The sequence below is a fragment of the Artemia sp. Qi Xiang Cuo genome, chromosome 10, assembly GCF_049724085.1.
Source record: "Artemia sp. Qi Xiang Cuo chromosome 10, ASM4972408v1, whole genome shotgun sequence".
Classification (NCBI taxonomy): domain Eukaryota; kingdom Metazoa; phylum Arthropoda; class Branchiopoda; order Anostraca; family Artemiidae; genus Artemia; species Artemia sp. Qi Xiang Cuo.
Genome location: NC_142803.1, coordinates 2,415,963 through 2,435,311, shown reverse-complemented (window position 1 = coordinate 2,435,311; position 19,349 = coordinate 2,415,963). Strand labels below are relative to the sequence as shown.

The 19,349-nt window shown below is 36.9% G+C and overlaps 1 protein-coding gene across 1 annotated transcript in view; it reads right to left on the bottom strand.

Moving 5' to 3' along the window:
- LOC148947356 (uncharacterized) overlaps positions 1-19,040 on the bottom strand; it is a 273,633-nt gene extending 254,593 nt beyond the window's left edge. Inside the window, exon 1 of the mRNA XM_089095775.1 lies at positions 18,905-19,040. Coding sequence (XP_088951901.1) covers positions 18,905-18,972 — 68 coding nt within the window. The 5' untranslated portion in view covers positions 18,973-19,040. The remainder of the gene's footprint in view (positions 1-18,904) is intronic.
- Between the last annotated feature and the right edge of the window lie 309 nt (positions 19,041-19,349).

Here is a 19,349-nt window from a genome sequence, read left to right as displayed (position 1 = left end):
AAACTATCGATTTCGGGTGAATCAAACATCAATCGATTCCCTAAAATTCAGTGAATCGACTGCGATACAAATCCCGACTGCAAACCTCCATGTCGTCTCATTCCTGGATTTTTTCAGTGTTGCCACGTGCTGTAGTGAATGTACGAAAGGCCAAAGCCCCCAAAAACAGACGACAGTTCCGATTTTCCGAATAAGCAAGCAGAAGAGGGGAGGTTTCTTGTTGCAAGTGCCGTCGTACCTGCCGGGAGTGGGGTCTCCCTTAAACTGCGGGGATTAGGTAGCAAGAACCTACGCTTCCCTTGCTTATCGGCGCTGAATATGGCACAGACGAATTTATATCTCAACCCAATCCTGAACTTTCTCCAGTCAAACAGAAAGCTGGATCTAGCGTTGCTGTCGAAAATGACTTGCGATTTCTTCGAGTTAACAGCATTATGCGACGCTAAATTGGAGCTCATTCCGATAACATTCCCTGCAAGAGCCTCTAAAGCTACAAAAAGCCGAAAGAAAAATTCAGCGATATCAGAAATCCTGGATTTGCTAGCTTAATGGCACCAAAGCAGCATCTAACTTAAAACTTTAGTCTTCACTCATCTCTCCCAAGTTCCACTGGTACTCGAGAGCAATTTGTCTATCCTGTTAGGATAAATACAGGATCTGAAGAGCTCTATGTCCGTGGTCAAGCAGTATACGACTGGTGTTAAATTGACTGCCTCCCCAGACGTTGGCGCTACAGCAGCAGCAAACAACGAGCAACCGATTTGTACTGTAATCATCGAACACGCTCCATGTATGGACCCCCTTACTAGACAACAAACATTTAGTCAACTGCAGTCTGAAGATGGCATACAAGGGGTCGGTCAATTGAGAAATAATAAGCTTCAAGTCAAATTCAGTGACGTTGTAAATACCAAAGCTTTTTGTAGTGATGCCCCTAGTGTCCTTTCCGCAAAATTACCAAGTGGCAGCCAAAACAGCATAAAGTGCAAACTAAGGGAAGAAAAATCGTTTGGCATAGTAAGAGGACTTTCCGTTGATGTGGATGCTAATGAACTGGTAAAGCATAATCCAGGCCTTGTAGAGGAAGCTCTCCGCTTCGGACAAAGCGAAACGGTCAGACTGACTTTCAAAAATAAACTGACCATGAACTTTGCTATGTCTAACGGAATCAAGCTTGGATACGACTTTTTCCGGGTAACGAAGTACAAGGAGGCCCCAAGAAGATGTTTCAGATGTCAAAGCTACGACCATCTCATAGAAAACTGCAAGAACAGTCCCAGATGCTCGAGATGTGCTGGACCTCACACTAGTAACAAAGACACGCCATGCAACGAAGACCCCAAATGTGTTTCTTGCGAAGGAGCTCATGTCTGCTTCAGCCTAACATGCCCTAAATTAAGAGAGATTCTGAAAAACAAGAGTAAACAATGAATAGGTCTCTTAAGGCTCTTAGTCTGAGTATCAATGGTTGTCGCAATAAAGAAAAGGCCATAGACGATCTTCTCCAGGTTTATGAAGTAATGTTTATCCAGGAGCATATGCTTTTTGGACTGAATACAAATTTCCTAAACAGATCCCGGTCTCACGATGTCTTCATACAACCCACAAGATCTACGGTAGGGCGTCCGTCCGGAGGCCTGGCAATATACACTAGGAAGGAACTATCGGCTAAGCCGTCGATTAGAAGCAGTAATCTATTGTGTCTCTGCTAAGGGAATCGAGTTCATCAATGTATACATGCCCACTAGCTACAACAATGCTGTCTCTCTAACGAAATTCTCAAAAGCAGCAGATGCCCTTGGACGACATTTGGAGTCTCTTGAGCGTAGTGGGAGTAAGTGGCTAATAGCAGGTGACCTCAACTGCGACCCTACCAAGGACCATATCCTGTCTGATATCTTTCTAAACTGCCTCCCAACCTCTTACAATATCTGGCCGAAGTCCCTGGATTTTACGTACACCCATACTAGTGGTCATACGTCAAATATTGACCATGTACTTTCGTCCACATCCATCCCTGGTTTCCCAGTTACAGTGTGTACTGACGATCCGATTAGTGACCATACTGGAATTTCGTTCCACCTGCATTCAGCACAGAGCACTAATAACGCCTGTTCCAGAAGGTGGGTCTACAATAAAAACTGGCAGAAGTGTAATATTGCCCTATATATTGCCACTGTTGCTTCGGTCCTTAGTTGCATAAAAGTTCCGTTTCATCTACTCTGTACTGGTTCTTCCAACATGGGAGCCTCTATTGAACTCAACACTTACTATTATCAAGTTACCCACTCTCTGAAAGCTGCCGAATCGAAAGCGGTTCCTACAAGAAGAGTCAAAATTGGGACAGAGAAACCGCTGTGGTCCGAATCCATCGAACTCCAGACGGCTAAACGACGTGCTAAAATGTGGCTAAACATTTGGATTGCTTGCGGAAGACCGTTACGCGTGACTGTATTCGAGCTGAAACGGAGTACAAAACGCAAATATAAAGCTGAGATGAAAAAGTACCGTATTATCGGGCAACAGTTCACTGAGAACAAGAAATCATGGCGTCTAATTAGACGCCTAATTAGACCGGACGACCGTGCACCTAATACTTCCCTGACGCTGCAGGACTTGCACTCTTACTATACTTCGGTATACGGGGACGAGAATCTTGCCATAACCAAGCAGTATGAAAAGGAAGTCACCAGCTGGCTTGCGCGCTTCTCAGGACAGCGCTGTGTTGTTCCCATATCCCTGGAAAAGATCACAATCGCGATCAAAAAGGCACTTTCCAAAGGAAAAAATGGGACAGATGGCAACGGTTTTGTACCAAACAGTTTCCTGAAAGGAGTCATCACTTCTATCGCCAAGAAAGGAAAAGATCCCAATGACTGTAAATCTTACAGACCCATAACAGGGTCTTGCATCCTGAGCAAAGTGTTGGAGTATGTGATCTTCTCCGAGCTGGATACTGGAGATTTCAGGGATAATCAACTTGGATTCCAGAAAGGTCTCGGTTGTCCAGAGGCTCATCGCCTTCTTGCTAACGTACTTATGGACTCAGAGAAAAACAAGTCGCCTCTCTATATGTGTACTATAGATATTTCAAAAACGTTCGATAGCGTCAACCACATGCAAGCAATGAATGCTCTACTGCTGAGTGGTGTAAGTGCGAGCATAGTGAAAACATTTAAATTCTGGTACGAAAATTCAATAGTGTCTGCCAAATGGAAAGATAGAACATCAGATCCCCCCAAAATCAAAAGAGGCGTGAGGCAAGGGAGCGTTTTTAGTCCTCTCATTTTCAAACATGCGAATTTCCAAGATTCTGGACCACATCTCGCCCTCCCTTCTACTTCACGGTACCGACCTGTCATACCTTGCATACGCTGACGACGTCCTTCTGCTCAGTAGATCGAAAGCTGACTTACAAGATAACCTGAGTCGACGCCACAGTGACTTTCTTTCTATCGGGCTCTCTATCAAATTAGAGAAGTGCGAGTTTTTAACCTTCAACGCACCTAAAAGTGAATATGTGACCCTCGGCAATCATGCAGTCCTTTCAGTGTCTGAGCTACGATATCTGGGTATCAAGATTGCAGAAACGATCGGTAAAACCAGGCAATCCATCGTCAAGCAAACAACCACCGCCATTAAACGTGCTTACGGGTTTGTAGTGCCGAATCGCGGACTCTACTACAGGAAATCTCTAGCCTCAATCATTCAGTTTGCCAGCCACATGTAATTTACCATGCCGGTACATCCCATGTACTGACAGTGAGAGACTGCGAAGAAATCCGAAAGTGGTACTATAAGTATGCAATATTTTTACTGTACATATCCAAGCGATACTAGAATTCTCGACTGGAAAAATATGGACTTCCGGAGTCATTCAAGCAATGGTCGACCATTCGGGACTATTCAGTGTTCAAAGTCAGATTGATGAGACGTCGTTTTTCACCTGCATTTGTTTGAGTTTCGTATCTTTTTTCTTTTTTGTTGTGCTCCACTATAATCTTTTTGTAGATGGTGGGTAATTAAATTATTATTATTATATATATATATATATATATATATATATATATATATATATATATATATATATATATATATATATATATTACTTTGCTGAGGACGCTCTTGGATATTTCACCTGAAGTTGGTGTTATGGTTTTTTTTTGACAGTGTGGTCTCCGTCGTTATTTAAATCTCCGATGATAAATATCCTGTTTTTTGAACGATCATGCATCATACAATAGAATTACCTTGCTCGGTGGCTGCATCTGGGACGGGAACACGGGGTGGGGGCAAATCCTTCCCTAGATTTTGAAATTATTTTCTTTTTGGTATTTTCGTTAACAAATACTATTTTTTTCCATTTTTATTTGAAAAACTGGTATGTTTCTTTGAAAAACAACAAAATTGACTCCCTAGACTTCAAAAGAATACATTTTACCAACTCCCATACATTTTCTGAATTTCGTATCACAGCTCTTCCATTCCTAAAAAAAAGTTGGCAACCCCGCACTTCGACTGTGCTAATCCAAAAGCGGTAGGCTACATGAAATTTTTGGAAACCTCAGATTTAACAACCACCCTGTTTAAATAAATGAGTAATCGATTGCTATAGTCCGTTTTTTCTATCTTTTGAGGTTATTATACTATTTAGGACTTTATGTTGTTGTTCTTTCAAAATGGGTGATTTCCTCTTTTATCACTGATTAAAATGGGCGTAAATACGAGCTTTTGATGTCAAAATTACTTGAAAAAAAGGGTTACTTTTTTCATTTTTTTTTCTTTTCTTTTTACTTTTTCATTTCTTTTTTATACAGATGTATATACAAAAAAATTTGCACATTTGGACAAAAGCCAAGAGTCTTCCAAAAACCAAAAACAAGCTTACAAAAAAAAAATCTGGCAACATTTCACAGGAGGTTACTAATCAACAGAGTGAATGTCGTCCCAAAGAAATTTTCAAAGTGTCCCTTAGATGTATACTCACAAAGAAGAAGGATTTTAAAAGAAACAGTAATAACAAAAGCTAGCAAATCCAAATATAGGCTTCGAAACTTTCAGAGCAAAATTTTTGGCAATGTCATTGAGGCCTCAACTTTAAGATAGCTCTTTTCATGAATGGATTCTCAAATACCATATTTAAAAGGAAGAGTCATACACGCACACACACATTAAATCCCACACCCAGACTACTAACAAAGATGGACCTTAATTAAGTCACTTGTGAAAGTTTCAAATACAAACATTGAACTCGGCCATTCATTCTCTAGTCCACCATTCATCACCTTCTTCTAGAAGCTATTACACTGAGGAGATGGGATATGCAACATCAATTTATCCATATGTCTTCCAAAGATAATAAAAGTATCCGAAATTCCTACCCTAAGAATTGTTTTAGTATAAGGTATTATTTTTTATTATAAGATATTTATTATTTATATTGCAAGAGTGAAGGGGAAAAATTTCTTAATGGAACAAGATTTCTCAAAAAAGTTGTTTTTAGACGCCTCTCAAGGAATGTTCCCATTTTTTGGCGAATTTTTGTATTTTGAACAATGTAATTAAGAAATAAAAACCAAATAACATAAAATTTTTTGTATTTTTGGTGAATTTATCCAGAATTTATTTAATGTTTTTAACGGGCAGGGGGAGGGGGACTCACTTCAACCCCTTTAAAATGCGCTACGTAATGTGCCTCTCATAATAATAATAAAATATGCCGTATAATGTACCTTTAATGACAAAATACGCCACATTATGTGCCAATATTCCTACAATGTGCCATGCAATGTACCTGCTGATATACTTATAAGAATTGAATGTGTCATATAACAATAAAATTATGATATAATGTGCCGAATAATATACCTGTAACAAAACCGCACGATATGTCTGAAATTATAAGATGTGCCATATTATGTGCACATTATCAAAATGTGCAACATGGCCAATAATTTTAAATTGTGCCAGAAAGTTTACCTATAATAATAAAATATGCCACATAATATGCTTATAATAAAATATGCCTACATAACAAAATGCTCCAATAGAACTTTGTCATAAAATATAACACAGGATATTTTTATACGTAAAAGAAACATATATAAATAACATACAAAATGGCCACCAGCGTTTCACATCCAGCCAGCATAACTAAGCTCAGAGCATACATAAAACTATGAACAATGCTAAAAACTAGATCTGGATAGTCACTGCAGAATCTTGGGTTCAGCTCCCGTATTAGCAGCAACATTTTCAGGCAATTTTCTTTATATACTATAATTTTCTTATAATAATAACATACACCTAAAATACTAAAATGCGCCACATAATATTTATTTATTTAATTCTAACCCGTCCAACAATACAAAAAATACACAGACACGGAGTAAAAAAAAGAGAGAAAAAAAACGAGAATGAAAAACATCACAACGTATACCAAAACAATTAATAAAGACTACCTATTAAAAACTGAAGAAATATCTCATAGATACAACTTTAAAAATCACTGTGAAACAAAGTATAATCACCTACGGAACAAGTACTGACAAAACTCTCCAAAAGTGACCCCGCGTACCTCAGCGCCTCTAGACGCAAAATGTTGTACTACTTAATCGCTCCGAGCCAAAGTACCGTACTTTGCTCCGGCTAATAATTATGCTAGAGCGTGATTCAGGGGACGAGTGACCGGGATGAATTTTGTAACCAGGGCTTCCACTATCCCAGAATTTTCGGGGATTTCCCCGAAAATCTATGTGTCTCCCCGAAAAAATTAGTTTTTCCCCGAATCCCCGAAATTTCCCCAAAAATCACTCAACCACTGTTTGACCCCTAGTGACTATTCCTAGCAAACATTATTTTACATACCATAATTTTTCACTACTCTCTGGTTCGTCAATTTTCGTCTCCTGTGTTACTTTGCATAAGAACCAGACCGATACAATTTAATTATAGACGGTTCTTTATATGGGCACAAAAGTATTACTTTCTTTTATTTAGATTTAATAATTTCGAATGCAGTATTCCAGATGCTATAAGATTCTTACATTTACATCATTCGTGGTCAAGTATCCTGACGAAATTAGCCAAGAATTATACTTCAAGTTGTTTAACGGAATTCTCAGTTAGTTTCTGGATTTTGGAACTGGACTTCTAAAAAAAGAGAATTGTTTTGAATACCAAATCATAAGTTTAAATTTGGTTTTCTTTTGCTATTTTCGGTTTTGGACATACTGTATTAATGTTAAATACTTAATAATTGAACGCATAATATATTGAAGAAATTGATCTTTTTGCCAGGAATTCTCACCATTTAAATTTTGGTTTCATTCGGTGTGTAAAATTTAAGTTTTTTCTTTTTATCTGAGAATTGTATTTGTCATACCACCCTTTACCCTCAAACGTATTTACCCAACCCTCCCTGACAATTATTATTCTGGTCCCTTCACCTGTGTAATATTTTAAGTGGGCGTAATATTTTAAACTGCAGTTTTAGGAACTTTTTATGGTCTTGCAAACCTGTTAGTTAGGCAAAGAAGATTTTACGGAAAATATATTCTGCTCAAATTCGGGATAGCCAAGTAAATTTGTTTAAATATCTAAGGCCTACCTTTATAACTTCTAATGCTTTACAAATTAGGCTAATAACCCTGTATGAAGGCTAATTCTGAGAGATATTTTTTTTTTAGGAAAATGTATAATTTATTCCTTCCTGAGAACTATCCCGAACTACTATCTTCTTACCTTAACAAATTTATAACTCTCCCCCCCTTTTCATGAGACAAAACTTAGCTACACGACTATGTATAATATTGGAGAATAAAGGATTCAATCTGATGTAAACCCAAAGATATTATCCACAAGAAAACTTACAATAAAGCTTAAAGTAAAAATTAGGGTATTAGGTTCATATTGTTTTTTTGTCAAGTTTTAAATATTTTCGGACATATTTATCACAAACAGTTGGTTAATAATGCCAAACAATGTTATTGCAAAGTAAAGGAATAATTAAATTTTATATGATTTGTAGCCTACAGCTATCATGTTCAGGTACTAGATTGGCTGATATGAAATTGAGACTGCAATAAGCATGACATTTGGAATATGGATCGTCACAGGGTTGGTGAGAGGGTTGGGGGCTAATCGGTGACTATATAGTAATTATGAGGTAACCAAAAGAAAGAAAAGCACAGTAGAAACAAACAATGAAAAAATGTATGTTCCGAAGGGGCATTTTCCACACGGGGGTGGGTATTTTCCGAGGGTATTTTTCGCGGGGGATATTTTCCACGGGAGTATTTTTCGTGGGCAGTATTTTCAACAGGGGAACATTTTCTGCGGGGTATATTTTTGTGAGGGGGGGGGGGTATTTTCCGTTTTTCCGTGGGAGGATTTTTTTTGGGGTGGGGTTGAGGGGGGGGGGTAAACACCTAAGTCCTTAGAAGCAGTATGAAAAACCAACAATGTCTCAATTTTCGTCAAAATTCCCTTTTTAATTTAAGTTCAAATTCACTTCTTTAGTTTAGTTCTTGTTTGTTTTAAGTTTTAACATTAACCTGTACCTAGCCTATAGGTTGAATTTGTCTATTTAATTTACTTATTTAAAAACCCCAAACAATATTTGTTTTTCTTTTTAAATAGTATTAATGATTTTTTGAGATTAATGACTTAATAAAAAATTGCTACTGGTATTTACAGTTCACTTGTGTTCACTATTTTTTTTTTTTTTGAAAACAATTTTGAAGTTTTTGCCTCAATATCAGCAATAAGTGTTTTCAGCTATTGGTTCCAATCCCGGGCTCTGGCTCTAAAACCTATTTTGTAAAAGGCTTGATTTACTACGCAGATACAAGCCCTACTTGAGCCTGAAAACGAAGCTAAAACCAATTTTGGCTCCCAAATTTTCACAACGAAATTCCATTTTGTTTTTTCCCCGAAAAATTCCCGAATCTTGAAGACTTGTCCCCGAAAACTCCCCGAATTTTTAAGACTTGTCCCCGAATTTTGGTTTTCGAGAGTGGAAGCCCTGTGTGTAACTACACAATTTAGTTGTCAGGTCCGCATAGGTATACAAAGGGTCATTTTTTTTGTGTGGAGAGGATAGGTTTTGTCAGTACTTGTTCCGTAGGTGATTATACTTTGCTGTGTAAGAAGGGGATGCCATGGATGAAAACAAATTTTGCGGTTATGTTTCAAAAGAAGTTTTGTCAGAGCTATTTCTGGGTCATCAATTTTATTTTTGCAGTTTAATGCTGAATTTTGGCTTCAAGGGGGTAAATGAAGAAAATATTTCAAATTTGAAATATTCTGAACGGAGTTTGCGGTTATCTGTTTGCGTGAAACTCTGGCTGTGTATGGGAAATGTGGTAATGCTGTTAAACTGTACGGTTTAGTACGGATTATTTGGTTGAAACTTTTCTTTTATTCAGGACAACTGAGGCATAGGACGCATCCCACTTTTTTACAAGACGGGTTCGCTTTAAGGATGGCCCAATTGGAAGGTCAAGATAAACAAGTTGTTCAACATGCTTCACTAAAAACGTCCGAACTGGACTGACGAACTGGGACCTGAGTTATTCCAATTAAATAGAAGAGCCTTGGATTTTTAAGAATGCCTGGTACTTACGCGTTACCCCGACCACACTCAAGACGTTTGATCTGTTTGAAACCGTTTTTTTTCTGTGCACTCTTAGATAATCAGCTTAGCCTCAGTGAGGTAAACTACTATACAGGTATATTTCAATTAAATGTTTAATATATGGAGTTGGTTAGGTATTTAATATAATGCGTTCTCGGCGGCCTGTTTTCCATATTTCTCTGTAGTAGTTCCCTCATTTTGTTACTAAAGTATTATATTTTCATCATTTTCGGAATATTTCATTGTGATTAGCATAGCCTCACATCTTGAGTATGGTCGCGATAACACGAACCGAGCGCCTTATGGTAAAAACTAGCGTTCGGATACTACTTGGAATTAATATAATTGCAAAGCTATCAAATTAAAGTTTTAGCAATGAGAAGCCAATGTCCACTAAACACAAAGTAGAACTGATATTTCGAATATTAGATGAGAAAAAAAAAACAATTTGTCAATAAGAGACCACCCGCAATTTTTTGTAAAAAGAATTTTCGTTTGAGGACAAACGTAATAACTTTGACAAGGAACAAAAAAAAATCCGACCCCCCCCCCACCAGTTTCCACATATGTTCCTCCCGGAGGGATCCCGCTCAATCCATGTTGGTCTTCTAACGGGGGAGATGCTAAATTCCACCTTGTGTTGACCTATATCTCCTCCTATCTTGATCTAGTCTTCAGTTAGGATATGTTTTACATATACCAAAATTATCATTGATTGGTCCATATATGGGCGATACGATTTCCTGACCAGACAACTTGTTGCAATATATTAACTTCCTAATATAATACTCTCACTGAATAAAAAAAGACTAGTTTACAATTAGAATCACTCCTAGAAAAAAGCTTAAACTAACGCAAATGAAAAACTAACGAATAAAAAAAATTAGGCCTACATTTCGGACATAAAAATGAAAAGTTATAATTAGGGTATAGAAAAAGTACAAACTTATAAGCAGATGACTTATAAGCACCCACTTTCCTCAACCCGGTGTACGTCTCAGAACGCCACATTTGCCACTCAACCACGCTTGGCCCACTTTAGACATACTTGGAACGCGCCACCTAATTTAAGTGATTTAGAAAAGTGTGGACCCCCTCGACTTACACATAGGGGAATTTAGTAGGTGATTTTTTCCTGAAATTAGTCCCATAGACCCCTTTCCGTCTCTAGGAAAAGTGGAAGCTTCAAATTTACTTTAAAAGCTTTGCGCCTCTTTTAATCAAGGAGCCATTCCCACCTCCCCCCCTCTAGCAGCAGTAAGGGTCGGGCTTGTTCGCACGTAAGGCGGTTAAGAGGCATCCAGTGTGAGACTTCAAAGTTGAAACCGGTGGTGCTAATCTTCGTTAAGCGGCCTTTCAGCCAGGAAGTGAAATGGAGGGGGGAGAGAGCCAGCAAAACATGTGCTTTCACACCCTCTTCCTAGGTTGTTGAGGACAAACACAAACTTTTCCGTGCGTAGAGCAAACCTTTAAAATGATTATCAGAAAGTTATTGTCAAGATTTGATAAAAAAGTTAACAATAAAAGAGAAAAAAAAAACAGAAAAAAGCCTAATAAAAAAAGAAAAACATTTTAATATAAGGAGGATCAAAAAAATTCTTCCTTTATTGATACTATAACAAGCATTCACTTCAATAATGCTTCAGTGACCTTGCTTTAATAAACTCCCCATAGTGGTGAGTCGATGAGTCGAACCAACGAAAGGAGAACGAAAGAAAACTAAAGAAACTAAAAGAACTGACAGAAATCCTAAGAATCGCAAACATTGAAAATATAAACTTGTGTGATATATATTATATATACATATATATATATATATATATATATATATATATATATATATATATATATATATATATATATATATATATCCCTTGTTTTCTTTTTTCCCCTTCTTTGGGAAAAAAAAATGCAGTGGGTTACGAATATATTAAATAATTAGCATGATGCCCCCCCCCTCTTTCATATGTTTTTTCATGAGTAAATACATACAGCCCATACATATTTTTTGCTTGAATTTTACCATTGAATTTTCCTTGCTTTACTTTGATTACCCTTGTTTCCTTGTTTATGAAGATGTCGTGCATTAGCCTAGATTTTGATTTCCTGCTTTTATTAATTTCCTGTTTGTGTCCGTTTTCTACTAAAATTTCTGCACTGGAAGAAGGAAAATCAGATTTAGATGCAATTAAATAAGTAGAATAACTGTTTTTTTTTATTAAAAGGTAAGGCTAACTTGTATACAAAATAAATGTATATACTTATGTGATTGCCAATACCGTGGGGTTATTTTTCTCCACCATTTGGCGTGTCACATATGGTACATGGTACTTATTCCGCCACATATGGTACACTTGTGCTATTCCAAGCCATACGTGACACAATTTCACGTGTAGCACGTGTCACGCATATTTTGAAAGTGGGAACCCCCTTGGCCGCTATTTAGCAAGCCTATTTAGAGAGTGAAATCTTTATGAGCCCTGATTGATAACACTGTCAGTGTGTTTGTATTATTTTTAATTAAATATTCCTTTGTGTATGTGCTATATTTTACTTTAACTCGAACTTCGCACATATTCATCACAACCGAGCCCTTCCTAAGCCGTTATGTGGTTACTGTCTTAGTTTTTGGCTTTTTCCCTTGGTGCTGGATAATTGTGTAAGGGGGCACCCCTAATCAATTATACAGCAACTAAGCATAGTTTGGGCTTTATATTTGCACATAAGAGGGGTTGGAGTAAAGTATAGAGGGTTTGCATGCAAAATGTGTTAGGTACGAGTAGGACTACGTGAGTCGCCACAAACCAATGCAAAGGTCGGTGTGAAATCGGAATTGCGTATCGGTGAATGGTGCGTTTACAGACCGGTAGGAAGGGGAAAGAGAGTATTAGTTGGGCGGGTCATACAGTTTGGCTACTTGTCTGGGCGAAGATGCGACTCTGTTGACACGCAGAATATGGCGATGCCGTTCCCTGACGACATAGGAATTCTGTGCCAGTGGTTCCGGCTGAATGCTAATCTCAGATTAACTGCAGCATTGGTAGACCAGAGTTACTGTGACTCCAGCCTATATGTCATGCATTCAGCAGAACCTGTTTCAATGGAAATCAGCACCAAAATTATCTTTGGCTTTGACTCAGACGTCTTCACAAAGCTGAATTCATTTATCCAGAAGAAAGGGTTCCACTTTTTGATGTCTCGTCAGCATCGCAATCATCATGTTAAAAATAGCACCTAAACCCAAAAGTGACCTCAAGACCATAACCACCACAATCGCCATGTTCTGTGTGTCAGCAGAAGGAATATTGGTTAACATTTTTCAGAGGTAGTTTTTTTCCCTCCCCTCCTCCTCTCCACTCGATGATATTTTAATACAAAAACATATAAATCTTACAACTTTATACATTATCATATCACCTAACCTTCAAAAAAAAAAATATTATTATATACCAGTCAATGTATTAGTGGACATGAAGGCACACTACCATTTAGCTTTTTTCTTGCCAAATATCTATCGCTCCCCCCGTTCCAGGGTGTCCTTTCCCCTCTAGGAAACGCTTTTCCGGTGGCGTTTTTGCTTCAATTTTTTAAAATTCATATCCTTCAATTTTCACTAATACGAATTCAAATTTTAAAGGTGGTCTTCCAAAAGGCTTACTCTTACAACTTTAAATTTTTTTAACAAAAAAAAAAAACTATTTGCTCTCCCGTAGACTGGGCGTCCTCCGTCCACAAGAAACCCATTCTCGCGGTGGCACTTTTTTCCTTCTTTTTTTTTAGCCCTTTTTACGACCAACCTTAATCAACAACAAAAAAAACAAAATACAACCAACCTATCAACAAAAAAACAAAAATAACCTTAATACCGACGTGCATGAGGGCACAGAACTGAACAGAATCTTGAACCATGTCTCCTACGGACGAGGAGGCCACCCACGGCGGGGCTGGTCCTTCCAGCTCAAGTGCGTGTGCCTCTCGAATGCATTCCGAGATCTAGGGCAGCGAAAGCCATGAATACAATAGGAAAGTAGATTATTTTCAATAGACAACTTATTAGTCAAGGACCTAGGACTTATATTTGTACCAACCGAGCTTAGTTTGATTTACTGGAGCTCAGTTGTTCAGTTTCACAGGGTTGTCAGGTGAACTGCGATTATTGAGATGATTGCTGAAATGTACCAATACATATCTCAGAAGCTAGTTATTTTTTTTAGTTGGTTGCCTTACTTAGCGCTTTTTACTAATAACTCGGTAGTAACAGTTTTTCTGACTGTTGCTTTACAGCTTTCTCTTCAAATACCCGAAGGCCTGGGTTTAATACCAAGAAAGTTGGATTCTAAGTACATTCAGGAAAAAGGGATCTGTGTTTCTCCCGGATTCTTTCGTGTCAAAGCATCAGATTCCTTTTTTTAGTACAATTAAGAATCCGAGATCCAACGGTGCGTCTTGGCACAGCCACTAAACAGAAAAGCAGGTATGATAAAAGGGAAAGGGACGTGTGAAGACCTTATAAAAGGCAACTTTTACCGCTGGCCAAGCCATATTGAATAGGGCTGAGAAGCGTGACGTCAATTCTTGGGCGGGAAATTCAAATAACGATGAAACGTGGATGCGTAGACACGTTTTTTCGGAACTTTGGCGAATTGTTTTGGCCTAAAATATTTGTCGTAGATCCTACTAATCCACCAGAACGTTTTCACGTCGAAATAATACTAGGAATATTGACAATCAGTTGTTAGTTTACAACTGGAAACCACGTTTCACAGTAGCCTACTTTGAATTTCGCACCTTGCTTTTTACGTCAGCACCGCGCAGCCCTATGTTGTATAACTTAAAAACCGTGTTCCGCGATTTTTTTGAAATTTCGGGATTTTTTTTTTAAAGAAAAAATCGGAATTTTATTTTTGAGCTGGTGGCAACGCTGCATGAGTAATAGGCAAGAGTGAGACCATCAGTGCCATCGTAGGGTTACCTAGTTTTTGCATGGATATCAACAACTTGCAGTCCTCCGTTCTTCTTCTTTAGGTACATATCAGTTGTTTTCAGTCTTGGGGGTTCTTTTCCTTGCCAAATAAACCCGTAAATGATTTTTTCAAAGTTTTAAAAGATCGCTTTTGAAGGTGCTGAAATATTCGACAGATACCGAATAACAGGCAAGCTGTATATATTTACATATTGCGCCCTTTAGAATATGCCTCCGGGCCTCATGCCTCCAGGTGTCCCTCAAAATGCCCAGTTGTTAACCCCTCGATCTAAACTTAAAACAAAGCAATAGTATTTCATTATAATAAAATTTGGCATTTAAGGATTTGTGATATTGCTTGTTACAAATATGGTGTTAGCCTATGTTAGAATATAAAATTCCAATCTTAAAAAAAAAAAATCCACAGATAGTTGATTCAGTTGCAATACAACTGGTATCTAACAAATTCTGAGAATCTGAGGTTTGTATTGCGATATAGAGCCGTCCTAGCCGAGATGCTAGATTTGAAATCTTTTGATGGTGAGGACAGGGTTCGAGTCCTGGCGAGGACAATCTTTTGATGGCGAGGACAGGGTTCGAGTCCTGGTGCTACTGGTTATTTGGTTTGGAACGGGGGTCCAAACCAGTTATTTGGTTTGGAACGTCATTTTTTTTCAACGCAACTTTCCATGATAAGTCAAGAGCAAATATAAAGCTTAAAAACGAGCAAATATTACCTTATACAAACTGTCAGACCTAAAAAGAGCAAAAAATACTATGAATCATACATACAAACATCCCACGAACAAGGAAGTCAAATTTCAAAGTAACATAAATAGCAAGAAATAAGGGCATTGTTACCTTCCCTCAAACCCCTTAGACGGACTAGTGTCAATTGCGCTTAACTAAAAATGAAATACATTTTATTCAGTTTTTGATTCAGCACTGACAAATTCATCATACTACAAATTACAAGAACTTATTTTTTCAATATCAGTATGTTTCTCGCAATCAAATTAGCCTAGTTTGATTAGTCTAATATGAGATTTTTTCAGCAATATTTTCTGAAGTACAAAGGACATCAAAATAAAATATTTTTAGCCCACTCACATTTATACCTAAAAACCACGATTTTAAAAAATTGCTGTATTGATTGTTTCAAGATTATGAAGATTTTAGGGGAGTATTACATTTCCGTCAGTGTTGCCACGCTGAAAATAAATAAGCAAAACTAATTAGTTAAATTGAATGACGCTTTTCGTGCGTAAAAATTCAAACATAAAAAATCTGTTGATTTCTAGAGACAACTACACCTTCAGAGGAAGGCTACACCCTCTTAGCTGTTTTGCGCCATCTGTATTTAGCATATTTTTGCGGACCCACGTTTCTTTTTTTCCTTAATCTTAAACCCACGACTACCAACAACTACTTAACTGCATATGCAAGTCTTTTCAATAAATACTGAATTCCAATTTTTTTAATTTTTCAAAAATTCAATTGACATCTTTTGAATTTTTCTTAATTTTAAAGATATAAAGTTGGAACTTCCACTTAACCAGTTCAGACAATCAGATTCCATTTTCACTGTTGTTGGTACTCTAAATGCGGTTCTAGGCAATTACCCCCCCCCCCGTATAAAGTACATTCCCGCAGAAAGGAAATTATTCCAAAAATTTTTCTCCTGGTACTTGTCTAGAATTCGATAAACACGCGAAGAGCCGCATATAAAATCTCAAAGATGCCATATGAAAAACAGATTTCCGCTAGCTAATGAGTTATTGTTCACTCTGTGACAAAGATTTAAACTTTAGTTTTTTGGGCTTGAAGGGGCAAAAATAGGTACCTAGGTTAGGCTAGGCTACGTATTTAATATATGCTATGCTTTACCCCACCCCACCCCCTAATGTGCAAATATACAGCCCATATTTCATGGCCATCTTAAATACATTCCTTTCGAATAGCTTACAGTTAAGCAACTAGCTAAATCGAACTTTTAATTTAGCCTATTTATTTAGTTTTCGGTAAAGCACAAGTTACTCTCTAACCTTCTAGGGAACTCGAGGGGCGTCAGCACTACCTTTATTTGTAGTTTATGATTGTTTCATGTTTCATTTCTTCATTCATGATAATTTATGCTTTTTTTAGATTCAGCATCACATATTAGCTAAATATGCTCTTTTAAGTAACAAACTTGTCCCAATTTAATATATAAAAAAAGACCCTGACCAAGAAAACTTGTCAATCATGACCGAAAACCTGCCTTGAACCAAACCATTTTATGAGTTCCAAGGCATAAAACCAAAAAAACAAAACCGCAGAATTTTTGCAGATCATGACACGAAAAAATAAAGTTTAGAAATAATCGATTTAAAAGATTTGGCTTTTTTGTGGTTACACTTCCTTACTACCCAAACCCATCTTTCCTGGGTGTACCCAAGGTTTGTGTGTAAACGGTACAATGTCAAAAGTCGTTAAGGAAGTTAACCACCATATCAAACTTTAACATCTACCATCCGGGAATATAATCTGTCATAAACTAAATCATACGAAGTGTTCATTCAAGAAAAAGGGAGGGGCAATTTCATTCAAGAAAAAGGAGGTAGGGGCATTTTTTTAAATAAAAAAAAATCTCTAAAACCAGGGGTACTGCTTTCCCTTTAAAAAGGAAGAATAAATCGAAAGATTATGGCCTACAAATCCTACTATTGCGTGTTTACCCCCATCCATTTGATATTCTCCAAAATAATTTAGTACACTATTTAACAAATTTTTTTCTGATGTTTTTGACCAGAAGATTGTAATAAAATTGTATAAGATGGCCGGTCAACATTCCCTTAAAGCCAGGGTTTCCTTCTCGTCACCCCCATTTTCGGAATTTTTTTTCATATCTTCCAGGTATCAATTGGAGGGAAGCCTCCTCCGGAGTATACCGTTTGGAGAAAATATTGCTTTGGGACTTTTTCATTGAAAAATGCCCTTTTGGGTACTTCATTGATAAAAAAGAAAAAGCATCAAAATTGCCCCCCCGTAGACTCAAAATATATTTTGCCCCCCCCCCCCCAATTTTCGAGAATTGGATTATAAATAAATTTGGTACTTGTGCATTATATCCAACATTTGATGATTTGTATGATTTTCGTACTTATTTACCACCAACACTTAATTCTCAATGCCCATTAAAAAAAAAAAAAAAAAAAAAAAAAAAAAAAAAAAAATTGTTTATAACCTACAAAAACTATGCAGGTTAGGTTTATTATAGGATAGAAATACGATAGGAAACACACTGCCTTTGCATTTGTGTCCGCCCCTTCCACCTAACTGGGACTGATAGGCTATAGCCTTAGGCATTATACAAAACTTTGCTGATACTGCATTTTTTTCTCAAATTTGGCATCATGAATCAACTTTATACGATATATAAGCACTGAAAATAATTCAAACCAATCAGGCCAGCAAATGTTTGTACATAGCCTTACTAGATGCACTGAAATTTGCTGATCTTTTTTTTTACTGTACTTTTTACTTGGAAAGACGGTGACCGGAAAGAGCATAAAAAGGGGTTAATTTTTCGTTGCTCATACTATTGACTTACGAATAAATTGAACATACCACTCGATGCCTTTTTATGCTCTTTCCAAATATAATAATCATTTTTGTCGGAAATGAATTTTACCCCCACCCCTATATATACCAATTCAGGGCATATATTTGCGCATTAGGGGTGGGGGTAAAGTTTAAAAACGGTACTGTACTAAAATCCGGGCCACATGCGAGAAGTGAAGTTTGATTAATTATAATGAAATAAAACAAAATAGGATGAAAATATAATAGTTTATGAACAAAATTGGGCAATATGTGCGCGAATTAGGGGGGTGGTGATAAAGCATAGCATATATTAAATACGTAACCTAACTAACCTAACCCAACCTAGGTGTCTTTTATTCCCCCTAAACTCCAAAAACTGAAGTAATTTTGGTAAATTTTTGGCAGTTCATATTATTGACTTACGAATAAGGTAAACATACCACTCGATGCCTTTTTATACTCATTACGAATATAATAATCATTTTTGTCGGAAATGAATTTTACCCCCATCCCTATATGTATCAATTCAAAGTATATAATTGTAAATTAGGGGGGGGGGGGTAAAATTTATTCCCGGGACTATTAAGAGGGAAACATGCTAAAAAAAAAACAATTTTATCTTCATAATATTCAAAATAATCGTAGCTACCTGACTCAAATATTTTTCAAGATAGCAAAGAGCCAATCAGCTAGACGACAAATAATTTCCCCTGGCCTACCTGTTGCGCTGGACATTCTGACCTTCTCCATTTTTAATTCCAAATACTTTAAGCATATTTAAAACCATAATTGATCGAGAATCCAATTAAGATAACATATTCTTTACAAAAACTTGTTCTCACAGAAACCCAAAACACTTTACTTCGCGCTTCAGAGTCTAAATAGCAACTAAATTTCAATGAGCGAAAAATAATGACAGTGCGTAACTAAAGCGCTTGCGCACTCACCAGTTTTTAGTTTTCAATTTTTTCTCTTCCATTTTTTGCAATTAAGTGTGATTCTCATTGAGGATTTATGCGATATATATTATATATATATATAAAAAAAAAAAACTAATATTAAATAAACCAAAAAAAAAAAAAAAAAAAAAAAAAAAAAAAATAAAAAAAAAAAAAAAAAAAAATAAATTATAAATAAAATTAAAATATAATAAAAAAAAAAATG